This window comes from Ylistrum balloti, unplaced genomic scaffold (genome assembly GCF_031769215.1).
Source record: "Ylistrum balloti isolate Yb309-2 unplaced genomic scaffold, AGI_CSIRO_Ybal_v1 Utg370910, whole genome shotgun sequence".
NCBI classification, from domain to species: Eukaryota; Metazoa; Mollusca; class Bivalvia; order Pectinida; family Pectinidae; genus Ylistrum; species Ylistrum balloti.
In genome coordinates this window covers 51,772-65,043 of record NW_026782516.1, presented here as the reverse complement: position 1 = coordinate 65,043, position 13,272 = coordinate 51,772, and the positions used below count along the sequence as shown (strand labels likewise).

Here is a 13,272-nt window from a genome sequence, read left to right as displayed (position 1 = left end):
GAAGGATTATTGTACTGACTTTGGAATTCTAAGGTTATCATTGGAAACAAAAAGGGTCATTACCAAAGGATTCCACACCTATGATAAAAGGCACACTGATATTCACATTGAAGTTAAACATAAAATTCCTTGGGGAAGTCTTATTAGATCAAGCACCTTTGTTTGACAAAATATTGTATGGAAGAAAGTTTAAAGTAATATCTAATGACAGTGCTTCATTTTCTAACAAATACATCATATATCGTAAATAATTTCCTTAAATGTGACAAAAACTGATCATTTTGATCAAATGAAAAGCTTAAATGATTTCAGATGTTTGTAACTCAGAAATAGGAATTTGATTTGTTACCTTGAACCAGTAGGGAAGCCTGAAAATGCCCCAATGGACTTCTTTGACGTGTATAGCACCAAACAGTTTTTTAGTCAGCCACTTCTGACAGCAGGGGTGTGCTATAAAGTTCATGTAGTTTGCATCATACGCTATTTCCAGTGTGGTCTTGTTGTTGAAATCAGGTAAAGGCTTACAAAGGATGTTATAGGCCTGAGCACTAGAGTCACGGAAACTGATGTCCAACACACCAAGGGCAATCTTACCAAAGTCACTGTAACACAGAATACATCTAGTTCAGATCACAGCACTAGAGTCACAGAAACAGATGTCCAACACACCAAGGCATCTTACCAAAGTCACTGTAACACAGAATAAATCTAGTTCAGATCAGAGCACTAGAGTCACGGAAACTGATGTCCAACACACCAAGGGCAATCTTACCAAAGTCACTTAACACAGAATAAATCTAGTTCAGATCAGAGCACTAGAGTCACGGAAACTGATGTCCAACACACCAAGGGCAATCTTACCAAAGTCACTTAACACAGAATAAATCTAGTTCAGATCAGAGCACTAGAGTCACATAAACTGATGTCCAACACACCAAGGCAATCTTACCAAAGTCACTTAACACAGAATAAATCTAGTTCAGATCAGAGCACTAGAGTCACAGAAACTGATGTCCAACACACCAAGGCATCTTACCAAAGTCACTGTAACACAGAATAAATCTAGTTCAGATCAGAGCACTAGAGTCATGGAAACTGATGTCCAACACACCAAGGGCAATCTTACCAAAGTCACTGTAACACAGAATAAATCTAGTTCAGATCAGAGCACTAGAGTCACGGAAACTGATGTCCAACACACGAAGGCATCTTACCAAAGTCATTGTAACACAGAATAAATCTAGTTCAGATCAGAGCACTAGAGTCACAGAAACTGATGTCCAACACACGAAGGCATCTTACCAAAGTCATTGTAACACAGAATAAATCTAGTTCAGATCACAGCACTAGAGTCACAGAAACTGATGTCCAACACACGAAGGCATCTTACCAAAGTCACTGTAACACAGAATACATCTAGTTCAGATCAGAGCACTAGAGTCACAGAAACTGATGTCCAACACACCAAGGGCAATCTTACCAAAGTCACTGTAACACAGAATAAATCTAGTTCAGATCAGAGCACTAGAGTCACATAAACTGATGTCCAACACACCAAGGGCAATCTTACCAAAGTCACTTAACACAGAATAAATCTAGTTCAGATCAGAGCACTAGAGTCACAGAAACTGATGTCCAACACACGGAGGGCAATCTTACCAAAGTCACTTAACACAGAATAAATCTAGTTCAGATCAGAGCACTAGAGTCACAGAAACTGATGTCCAACACACGGAGGGCAATCTTACCAAAGTCACTGTAACACAGAATAAATCTAGTTCAGATCAGAGCACTAGAGTCACAGAAACTGTTGTGTTAGAGCAATCTTACCAAAGTCACTGTAACACAGAATACATCTAGTTCAGATCAGAGCACTAGAGTCACAGAAACTGATGTCCAACACACCAAGGGCAATCTTACCAAAGTCACTGTAACACAGAATAAATCTAGTTCAGATCAGAGCACTAGAGTCACAGAAACTGATGTCCAACACACGAAGGCATCTTACCAAAGTCACTGTAACACAGAATAAATCTAGTTCAGATCAGAGCACTAGAGTCACAGAAACTGATGTCCAACACACGAAGGCATCTTACCAAAGTCACTGTAACACAGAATAAATCTAGTTCAGATCAGAGCACTAGAGTCACAGAAACTGATGTCCAACACACCAAGGCAATCTTACCAAAGTCACTGTAACACAGAATAAATCTAGTTCAGATCAGAGCACTAGAGTCACAGAAACTGATGTCCAACACACGAAGGCATCTTACCAAAGTTACTGTAACACAGAATAAATCTAGTCACAGAAACTGATGTCAACACACGATCTAGTTCAGAGCACTAGAGTCACAGAAACTGATGTCCAAACACCAAGATGTCACTGTAACACACAGAGCACTAGAGTCACAGAAACTGATGTCCAACACACCAAGGCAATCTTACCAAAGTCACTGTAACACAGAATAAATCTGTTCAATCACACGAGGGCAATCTACCAAAGTCACTTAACACAGAATAAATCTAGTTCAGATCAGAGCACTAGAGTCACAGAAACTGATGTCCAACACACGAAGGCATCTTACCAAAGTTGTAACACAGAATAAATCTAGTTCAGATCAGAGCACAGAATAGTTCAGTCACACTAGAGGAAACTGATGTCCAACACACGAGCACTTAGAGTCACGGAAACTGATGTCCAACACACCAAGGTCAACACAGAATCTTACCAAAGTCACTGTGTCCAACACAGAATAAATCTAACACAGAATTCTAGTTCATCAGAGCACTAGAGTCACAGAAACTGATGTCCAACACACGAAGGCATCTTACCAAAGTCACTGTAACACAGAATAAATCTAGTTCAGATCAGAGCACTAGAGTCACGGAAACTGATGTCCAACACACGGAGGGCAATCTTACCAAAGTTACTGTAACACAGAATAAATCTAGTTCAGATCAGAGCACTAGAGTCACAGAAACTGATGTCCAACACACCAAGGGCAATCTTACCAAAGTCATTGTAACACAGAATAAATCTAGTTCAGATCAGAGCACTAGAGTCACGGAAACTGATGTCCAACACACCAAGGGCAATCTTACCAAAGTCACTGTAACACAGAATAAATCTAGTTCAGATCAGAGCACTAGAGTCACAGAAACTGATGTCCAACACACCAAGGGCAATCTTACCAAAGTCACTGTAACACAGAATAAATCTACTCACTCATTTTAACTTTGCAGTAAGCAACAAAATATAGTCTATTTTTTTTAAGATATGTAACCTGTGACAAGTTACTTCGTGGCAGAAAAGCAACCTAGTTGTTAATGTTGATGACACAAATCCCCTTGAAATGTCTAATGTGTTTGCTCTACATTCAAAACATTCTGTTGGGGATTGGATTTGATCTCTGGTACAGTACTTTGAGTTGCAACCCCTTCAGATGTCTGATTTTATGTTTTTTGTACCTAGCTTTATGATTTGTCAATTTGATCAGATGATTTGTGTTCCCAATTTACTGGTGTAAGTCTGCAAAAGTGTTATTTTTTACTAATGAAAAATAATACTTTTATCAATGAGATATTTTTCGATATTTTTCTAAAAATGTAATAAATTACTATATACCTTCTCTTGGGGAAGTACAACAAACTGATAATATCATCACAGTGCCTAACTTGACTGCTAATTCTTGAAATTGGTAAAAGATTTTAAAAATATACATACATGTACAGATATATCTATTCCAGAAGGAACTATGAACAGACTTGGTGAATTGTTCCAGTAAATAAAGAGAAAACATACTTTGCATTGTGTTCCATCTCATTGCGTAGGTACAGCTCTATACAGTTTTTTGCCAGTTCCTTGTACATGTTGCTACAAATCAGAGCCATAGCAATGGGTTCTTCACATCTCTGCCACAGAACCTTAGCCAGCTTTTGGCGATTCATCAGTACTGCCCAGATGATGAGACAGTTCAGAGCCTTCACAAAATAAAAAAAGTAATGATAGACACTTTCCTGCATATATTTCACTCATAGTGAACTGTTTGAAAGAGCAGAAAAACAATTTAATCATAAAACTAACAATTTGCAATTGTTTTAAAAATCAGTGAAATAACAGGCCAGATTGATTGTGGTACGTGATTTAATGTACTTAATACAAGAACCACTATGAATATATCAGCAAGGAGAGAGATCAAGACAACTACAGAGAAATGAAGAAAAATCTTCAAATAACTTTTCGACGAGAATTACACAATCTTTAACTTTCATGCAAACATTTCCCCAAAAATAACTTATCAAGAACACTCATCTTATGTTTATGAACTGTGAGTGCATTGATTAGCCAAGGGACAAATATTGTTCTAGCTACAAGGACATGCTATGCTGGTCTAATGATTGATAAAGACTGTCCTACACAATTTTCAGTGGAATAGCTTTTTAAAGTGTTTGGCAGGGTGTATACAATAGTTTACAGGTCAGTATATCAACATCTATATCATAACAATTTACCTTCCTCTCTGCGACAGCAGGGTTTGAAACATACAGTCCAGCAGAATTCATGGAAAGCTCATATGGTTGGACAAAATCTTTGATACGACTCAGCTTGTATATCAAACGATTCAGATCATTTGATAAAAATTCTTTCTGCAAAGGCTGATCTGCTTCCTGAGAAAAAGTCATATTCACGCTTAATTTGTGATAACACTTAAAAGTACATGGTACCTAACCTGTATCAGAAAGTTAAATGAAATTGGTGTTCAGTGCATTGAAACTTAAATTTGATAAGTATACAGTAGAGAAGCTATTATCATTATCAATAAATTGATTCAAACACAGTTTTTATATAATGCTAAGTTGTTCATATAATGACATCTTGTCTTACCACACTACTGAAGTTCAGAGCTCCTTCTAAGCACACTGTTGTGAAAAATTCTCGATCTTCTGGTCTTTCAAAGAGCAGCTTGAACTTTTTGTGGTTTAAAAACTTGTGAATCTGAACTCCATGATCAAGAAACAGGTCTACAAATTCTTCTCTATCTGTTTTTAGCAAGGCCTTTTCCAACAGCTCCTTATTTAACTGAAAATGAAATATTGAAGTAGTTTCATCATCAGCCATCAAACGTCTGATAATGTTATACAATGTTCAAATTGTAGGAAGATTATTTGAATTCAATTGTCCTTCATCCAAAATTAATTCACCTTTCCACTGACAATTCTATAATTTTTTTTATCTTGAGAGGAGATTGATGTGGGGTATCATAATCCCATAGAATAACAAAACAGACTCACCTTAATTTTTGCAAAGTCATCACGCTGGAATATCTGTGACTGTACTAAGTCAGGACGGTTCCAGTCGAGAATTAACTGGAGATTCTTGTACAGTTGTTCCTTCCACTTGCTAGCAACCTGCTTCTCAGCTGTCATAAAAAACAGGTCATCTCAAAACAACCAACATATGAAACAGGCAATAGGATTTAAGACAATGACAAAACAACAATATCATAATACAATGCATTAATATATCAATTCAGGATACTACAATATTCAACTGAGAGATAATATTCGAAAAGTTCACATTACATTTACACTCAACTCCAAGAATAGAAAATTCTGAAAAGATATTCTTTCGTGCAAGGATTTCTTTTACTGCCAACTTCTCTTGAGAGTTTTTTTTAATCACACTTTGAACATAGAACATGTTCACTGCTGTTTTACAGGTGTTTGATAACTTACATTTGAATAGGGCTTTAAGTAAATACTTGTCCAAGTCTTTTAAACTTGCATCCCAACCTTGCATATTCACCACAGTCATAAATGTCTGGTCTTCCTGTAGGTAACAGAACAATCATGATAGGGTACTAGTGAAATAAAATCACAACACAAAATAAAACTACTTCAACTGTGAATATCTGACTTTTCCTATTTCTTTCATTTGTGAGTGTATGTCAATACTATATCAATCTCAGGTATATGATTCTTACTAGAGTATATACTTTGTTTCTCAAAACTCTTAAATTGTTGGCTAAGTTTTCTGTCACTAGTAAAACAGATGTTAAGTGGTTCAGATGTGGTGAATAAATCAACAAAGCATATGCTTTGTTTCTCAAAAATCTTATATTGTTGACTAAGTTTTCTGTCACTAGTAAAACAGATGTTAAGTGGTTCAGATGTGGTGAATAAATCAACATAGCATGTATTAACCTTTATTTGAAATCATGATGTAATCATTAATATCAGGAGAAAAATCTATTGTGAAAAATGTTAAAAAGGGAGACAACAAAGTTTGTCAAATCAAACCAAAATCTTTACGTTTCACTATGAAACGGTTTCTAAATTCGCTATGTAAATTATACATTTGAACAAAAACATAAAGACAAATACATTTACTAAAGAAAATGTCTTGCAATCATGTATAAATTACACATTTATTTTAGTTATATATACCTCTTGTGCTAAGTCTACACATTTCAATATCTTGTCCCTGAATTCATTCCTGGCCAGGTCATTGTCCTTGAAGTCACTAGGGTAGCTTTTACAGATCATTTTGATTAATTCTGGTTTCAGAAACGTTTCCAGGAAGTCTGGATCGGTCCTACAGGAAAACATTAAAATGTATAATGCAATTTCATTAAATTTTCTGGATTTAATCTCATTATCTATTTTATTTGAATTTTACAGTACAAATCTGATTTTTACTATCAATTATTATCATTAATTATGATTATTATTCACCTAAAACTGAACATATACAAGTAAATCTAATTCTGATAACTAAAAATAATCCAATATATATGTCAAAATTATGTTAATGACAACCTTTCTTGAGTTTCCTGATAGGCAAAAGCTAAGAGGTCTGCGAATCCCCCACTGCCCTTGAGGACAACTACTGGCATCTTGTTGCTGAGGTAGAACAAAATGTGTTCTACATTCTTAGGTGAACCTTGTACCAACAATCCAATCACAGGAATTGTCTTATCATTTGGTGGGTGCATGTTATTGAAACTGTGAATATTGCTCTCATCAGAACCTAGTTTAAAAAAGACAATATGATATATATTACAAATACAAATTGGGAAGTTGTTTACATCTTTGAACATTTCTTTTCAACAGATGATGGATTTTTTTGTTTCATAATCACAAAGTAGACTTTTCATTCTCATCTTTTTCTGCAGATACAATTTAACTGTTCAGTGTTAAAACTTCTGTGATCTGCTGTTCTGTCATTATCTAATGTGGTCATAAATCACATTACACATTCATTCAAAGCTTAAATATACAATTTAGTCCTGTGCACTTAAAAAGTGATAATCACTGGTAAAAATGACCCCAACATTATTGATAATAATATTGCCCAGTCCTAAGGCTTGATGTAGACTGGACAATCCTAGTCCAGTTGAAAACATCATTGTAGCAGGCTGGACAATCTTTGCCCAGCTGAGATCTAGAGCCATCATTGATGCAGACTAGACAATCTTACCCCAGCTGAAAACCCTCCTTAGTCGACGTGGCCGCCCTAACTGACACTCAAACTCCTTCTCTAGTGTACATCTGATGTTGGTGAAGAACATGCGGTCCAGATCCTCCTCCTCTACTATCATAAAGTGGGTGTGGTCGGGGTTAAGTTCATACTTGTCACTGTCAGGTTGGTGCCCTTCATTCCTCAGTCCAACACCTTCCTGTCAAATATGTATATCCTTTCAAAACCTGACATTTGCTGTTGAACAAATAGATGTGTGTTTATACTACAGCCAAGCATATATGTATTTACATAACTTTCAACAGTACTCCTACAAGTAAACCCTTATGATATCTTTGTATGGTCTGAAAGAAAACCTTTTTTCTTTGTTAACCTACTGCATACTTATGTTCCTTTTCTATTTTAAATGTTTTAAGCTGACTTACAGATCCATCCAGCTTGTCACCATATTTCAGTCCATCTTTAGGTAAGATCCCAATCAATGTAAGTTTTTGAAATTTCTGTACAGCATCTGGACGGATCATACTCTGCTGTGTACGGTTGCTAATTCGCCGAGCTTTCTCTTCTCTAAAAGCATCTCCAATCATCTTGGACACACCTCCATCCAACCCACTTGTCACAATCCACATTTCAGTGGTGTTGGCTGCCTGAAAGTTTTATCAAGAATTATCTTCATCACATGATTGCTAAATACATTTTCTGGTATCATACAACAATATCTGATCACAATGACTTTAATTTGCTGACTGTCGTTGATTAAGCAGATTTACAGTAAAACCTTACCAATTTAAAAAATTCATGTTACATCGTATTCTAAAGTCTTCAGTGCTTGTGATTTGTATGTGAGATCGCCAAAATACAGCTGATACTTATTATCTATATAATATTTTACTTTCTTCTACACATTGTACCAATTTTTTTAAAGCTTAAGAACAGATAACAAAATTTTTGTGGTTAGATTTGTTCAGTATTATGGCCTTTCAACACCTAAAGCTTTTTTACATTGATAAATATAACAACAGTCAAACTGCCATATATCAATCAAGCTGCAGCAGATATTATGACAAGCAAAATTATCAATTTTCTGAACATTTAGCAACAGAATACTTCTTCATGTGAACATTTGAAATAGAAAGGATATTATAAGAGATCTTTAACTTATACAATGAGATTAAATTGAAGAGATGAAAGATGAACTTTTAAGTCTTTGATGTAACTCTAAATGGATGTAAAATGTCAATCTGAAAACTGAGAAGCATTAGTGAATAGCCATTCAGGAAGGAAACTTTTAGAAATACTAAGATACAGAATACAAATTATCAGGTACTGTGAGTCCTAAAACTGTCTTCTGGAAATTTGCATTACTTTGATAACGGCTTTCTGAAACTGTTCCTTCAATCGGAGGTTTTTCCATGGTTTGAAATGTCTCACTCCTGATATTACAGATAGTACAATCTTTGGACTTCTCATCTTCCAGTAGGTGCCAAGGAAGTGTGTAACATCCCAGCTTGATGTGTCACTGGGGATACATACATAGTGGCGCTTTGGCTACAAGTAAATGACAGAATATATGGAATGGATTTTAATTGTCATACACAAACATCAATGACACTGTCTCAACTTAATTAACCACTTAAATGGTCTTCGATACAACAATGTTGTATTGAATCATCAGGAATTTGGCAAAGTAATTCTTCAATACTGTTAATTTTTTAAAATAAGGCTTTTTTAAAAACTTATTAACTTCAAATAACAGGAAAAGTCTATGATGTGGTAAATCAATTCTAACTTACATTTCTAAACAATCAAAAAGTATAACATTTGAAAATAATTTACTTGGTAATAAACAGCAAGACCAATGTATGAATAGCAATATTAGAACTGAAACATAGACATGTTTCTTTAAATGAATACACACAGGCCAAAGTGTGAAATCAAAATGGAATAAAGCCGGGGAGAAAAATGAAGGGCCTTTACTGTTTTGAAACAGCTAAGAACATGAAAATAGAGACAGAAAAATAATGAACGATTTACTGATTATACATACCTCTATATCAGGTTTCTGGCTATGAATATTTGAAAATTGAATGTTACCACAGTCAAACGGTGCATCATAGTAGCGTGCACTGTCCTGGGTATCAATGGAAAGTCCTCCAAAGGAAGTAACAGTCTGCTGGTTGAGGTCCACATCTTCCTCCAAGTAAAATCCACTCTCCGAGGGGTCTAAATCTACATCAGCTACCAAGCACTATTACAAGGATTTAAAATTAATATACAATATATTAATGATAAGTTTAGCGTGTGAAATCCATTAATTATTTGTACTCCAATGTGCTTCTTCTATGTGGTTCTTATCTAATGTTTTTTCTGCTGGTCTATTGTTACTCCGGTTGTCAAACTTTAGGCTTAACTTATCCAGTGGACAAAATTCTTACAAATAACATTGGTGACCATATTATATATAGATTAACCTTAAAACCTTATACTGCAAAATATATTCTTGTACTGGACCTTCCTATAAAATTTTATAAAAAAAAATCAAGTCTTGTTAAAGTTTAAGTCACAAGAGTAATAAGGATTCATTAAATATGATTCAAGATGAGAAGTAAATTGAGAGACACTAGTGCTATATACACCTCAATAAATTAATATTTAACAACAATTTTAAAAATATTTTTTTATGAAATCAAATTTAATATTGATATTATGTTTCATAAATGAATGTACGAACCATAATACATGCATATATGTTAAACTTTGTGAATGGTTAATACAAGTATTCAGTCTTTGCAAATAAATTAAAATTTGCCTAGAAGGTCTTTCCAGCTATCAATCACTTTATAGTTCAGAGAAGGCAATCAAGACTAATTCCACTCTCTATTTTACAACAAATATTGCAGACATGTGAGATTATAAATTGTCAGTCACCTCATTACTGCTTTGCTGAATGTATGTACCAGATGTCGACCTTATCGGCGATCCACCCAAAACTTTCGGACCATTAACTTCTGAACCATTACCCTGGTCTTGTTCAACAGGGATGTAGAAGGATGTAGCCTGTTTCTCTTGGTTATAGTTTTCACTCTATAACATATCACAATTTTTTCAAGATACAATGAAAACGCCAAAAAATTATAGCCAAATAGCTTCATCTAAAGAATCAAACGTTTTAAAAATCAAATTAAAATCAATAGATGACAGCAAACTATATGGAATGTAAATACATTGTACATGTACTAATATCAACATTTAATTGACTTAGTATTTTTTATCCAGTTTAAATGACATACATGATACTTTTCAGACAAACATGACATACATATATGTATAGTGCTAAGTTGGAGCATATTGGTTATGTGCGATTGTCGACAATTATTCAAATCATAGAAAATCTACAAGTATCTATTCATCATCCTCTTGTGAACTATGTGCAGACTGTGCATACGTAAATTGGTTAAGTATGTTAAAATCTTAAAAGAAATTTTCAGGAATAAAGTTCAAATTTTGGGAATTTGATTTAAGTACATGTAATTTCAATTGAGAGTAGGGCCCATTATCAGCCCCCGAAAACACCTCAAAAAAGCCTTGTAATTTCCAATTAATCTAAATGTTGTTTCACATTCAATAAATTTTAATTAGAAAGGTTTCTTGTAGACCTACACATGTATCATAATAAGAAATGTACATAATTTGTTGTAAATAGGGCTTATGTATATTAATAATCAGTCAGTGTAAATAAAAAAAACATAAGACATAATTTCGTATGAATACATGCAAAGGTTGTGTCTTTTTGTACTTGTTACTGAGTTAGCTTATAGGGATTCATCATCTAATGTGACAGTTACTCCTTGTGTATTCCTCTGTGTATTGGATGATGCGTGAATCAAAGATGTCATTATAAATGTCATCATCATATCCATCTTAGTCAATACAATTATGTATCATCAAATAGAGATATCTTGAAATTGGTTGATTTGTGCATGTACCATTTTCTGTAATGTCTGGTGACCTCAGCATGATACTATCAGTGTTAACTGTAATTAGGTATAAGCAGGCAGCTAGCTAGCAGTCTGAGGCCCGGTACAGAACCTGAAAAAGGAAATGTCTTTCATAAGGCAAGAAAACATAATTTGATTTGATTTTGTGTTTCAAATTATATTACGCATCTGAGAAAAATTGGCAGATAGGTTATAACAGAGGTTGACCATAACTTAAACAGTACACATGCTTCTTCGAAACTTTCAACAAATTTGGGATAGACACAAGAGACTGGTGAATTACTGAATACATTACCTCAAGGGTTTTTTTCTTTCTTTTTTTGTCTGGTAGGACAGAGTTTGTGGTACTCTAATCATCATGATGACAAATAACACTGTAATAACTGAATTTTCCAAATTTGTGATGACCAAAGAATATTAAATAAACTTTAATTTACTAGTTTACAGACTTTCATACTAAATATATGCATGATGCATTTGGCATTCTAACAATACAGGCTGACCACATCTTTTAAATATCCTTGATATCAGACACAGTGTAGTAACACTGATTACATACATACGTAAATATACATTGTATATTTGATACTACACATACGTAATATGTCCAACATACAAATGAATGTATCACAGTTGTAATTGGCTGGAGGTTACCTCACCAGATAAAAATAAAAACTCTTTGACTCGTTTTAATTATATAACGCACTGACAAGTGTGGGAGAACAGACGAAATGCACTCAATTCAACCATACGTTAGAGAATGGTACCCCGAAATGTCGTCTGCTATTAAAATGCATTTCGACTAACTTTGACTCCTATTCCACGAGAGAGTCGACAAGTACAACCGATAACTTAAATAACCCTTTTGTGTTGTTTCCTTACACAGTTAGTCTTTCAATCTATTATGAATATTATTATCAGGCGATATTGAACTGAATGACGTAAGTGTGTGCGAATCTGCTAAAGAACCAGCGATTAATCATCTTTGACGAATTGAAAACTTAACTTGACTGTGAAGTCGACAATAAGCGATTAGTTAGACTTATCGCTCAGTGACGACCATTAGATCACAAATACACTAGATACTAACATGGATGACCACGTGAAACTGGAACGATTTCTATCTGCCTATTATCTAAGAAAAGTCAGAAGGGCCGAACTGTCACTGATTTTTCATAAACAAAGAAAATCCATCGTGTTCCTTACAAACTAGGTCTCTCATATCTATCATCAAACCTGCATTTGGTATCTGTAGGTTTCCTGAAGCTCCTTCATCTAATGTTGGACATTTAAACGCCATCAGCGGATCATGCCATTGGTAGTCTGCTATAGCCGCCATTTATTTTGCCCGAGGTATTCCGAATGTATCTAATTATAGCCGTTTTAAAGAAGTTCAAGGCGGCGTGCATCCTCAAAAAGTTAAATAAGACCGCGACTGAACGTAATCAAGATCCAATATTTATATCAATGTATTTTCAACGATTTTATATTAATGGACTAATCATGAGGGAAAAAATGTGACTTTTAAAGTTTGAAGTAATAATGTACTTGTACCGGTACATGTCAGCTTTCTTTTCTGCGTGAAAGATACGTTTAAACTTAATGCATCATCAATGCCAAACTTACTAAACGTAACTCTATATATTGATCAACAAAACAAAATGTCAAAAATGGAAGACAAGTTTGGACAGATCAGAGTAATTCAATCAATCTGAGTCAATTTTTGACTAATGTAGGAAAAATTAATTAGGAAGACAAAGTTATATGGTCACAGTTAATCTAATGACAAAATTA

At 34.6% G+C, this 13,272-nt stretch overlaps 1 protein-coding gene across 1 annotated transcript in view; it reads right to left on the bottom strand.

Moving 5' to 3' along the window:
• LOC132559417 (transient receptor potential cation channel subfamily M member 2-like) overlaps positions 1–12,817 on the bottom strand; it is a 31,730-nt gene extending 18,913 nt beyond the window's left edge. Inside the window, exons 1-14 of the mRNA XM_060224029.1 lie at positions 12,689–12,817; positions 10,409–10,564; positions 9,528–9,728; positions 8,846–9,022; positions 7,906–8,127; positions 7,481–7,679; positions 6,820–7,030; positions 6,448–6,595; positions 5,737–5,830; positions 5,293–5,420; positions 4,886–5,080; positions 4,513–4,668; positions 3,803–3,981; positions 350–602 (exon numbers count right to left, since the gene is read on the bottom strand). Coding sequence (XP_060080012.1) covers positions 350–602; positions 3,803–3,981; positions 4,513–4,668; positions 4,886–5,080; positions 5,293–5,420; positions 5,737–5,830; positions 6,448–6,595; positions 6,820–7,030; positions 7,481–7,679; positions 7,906–8,127; positions 8,846–9,022; positions 9,528–9,728; positions 10,409–10,564; positions 12,689–12,817 — 2,448 coding nt within the window. The remainder of the gene's footprint in view (positions 1–349; positions 603–3,802; positions 3,982–4,512; positions 4,669–4,885; positions 5,081–5,292; positions 5,421–5,736; positions 5,831–6,447; positions 6,596–6,819; positions 7,031–7,480; positions 7,680–7,905; positions 8,128–8,845; positions 9,023–9,527; positions 9,729–10,408; positions 10,565–12,688) is intronic.
• Positions 12,818–13,272: the final 455 nt, after the last annotated feature.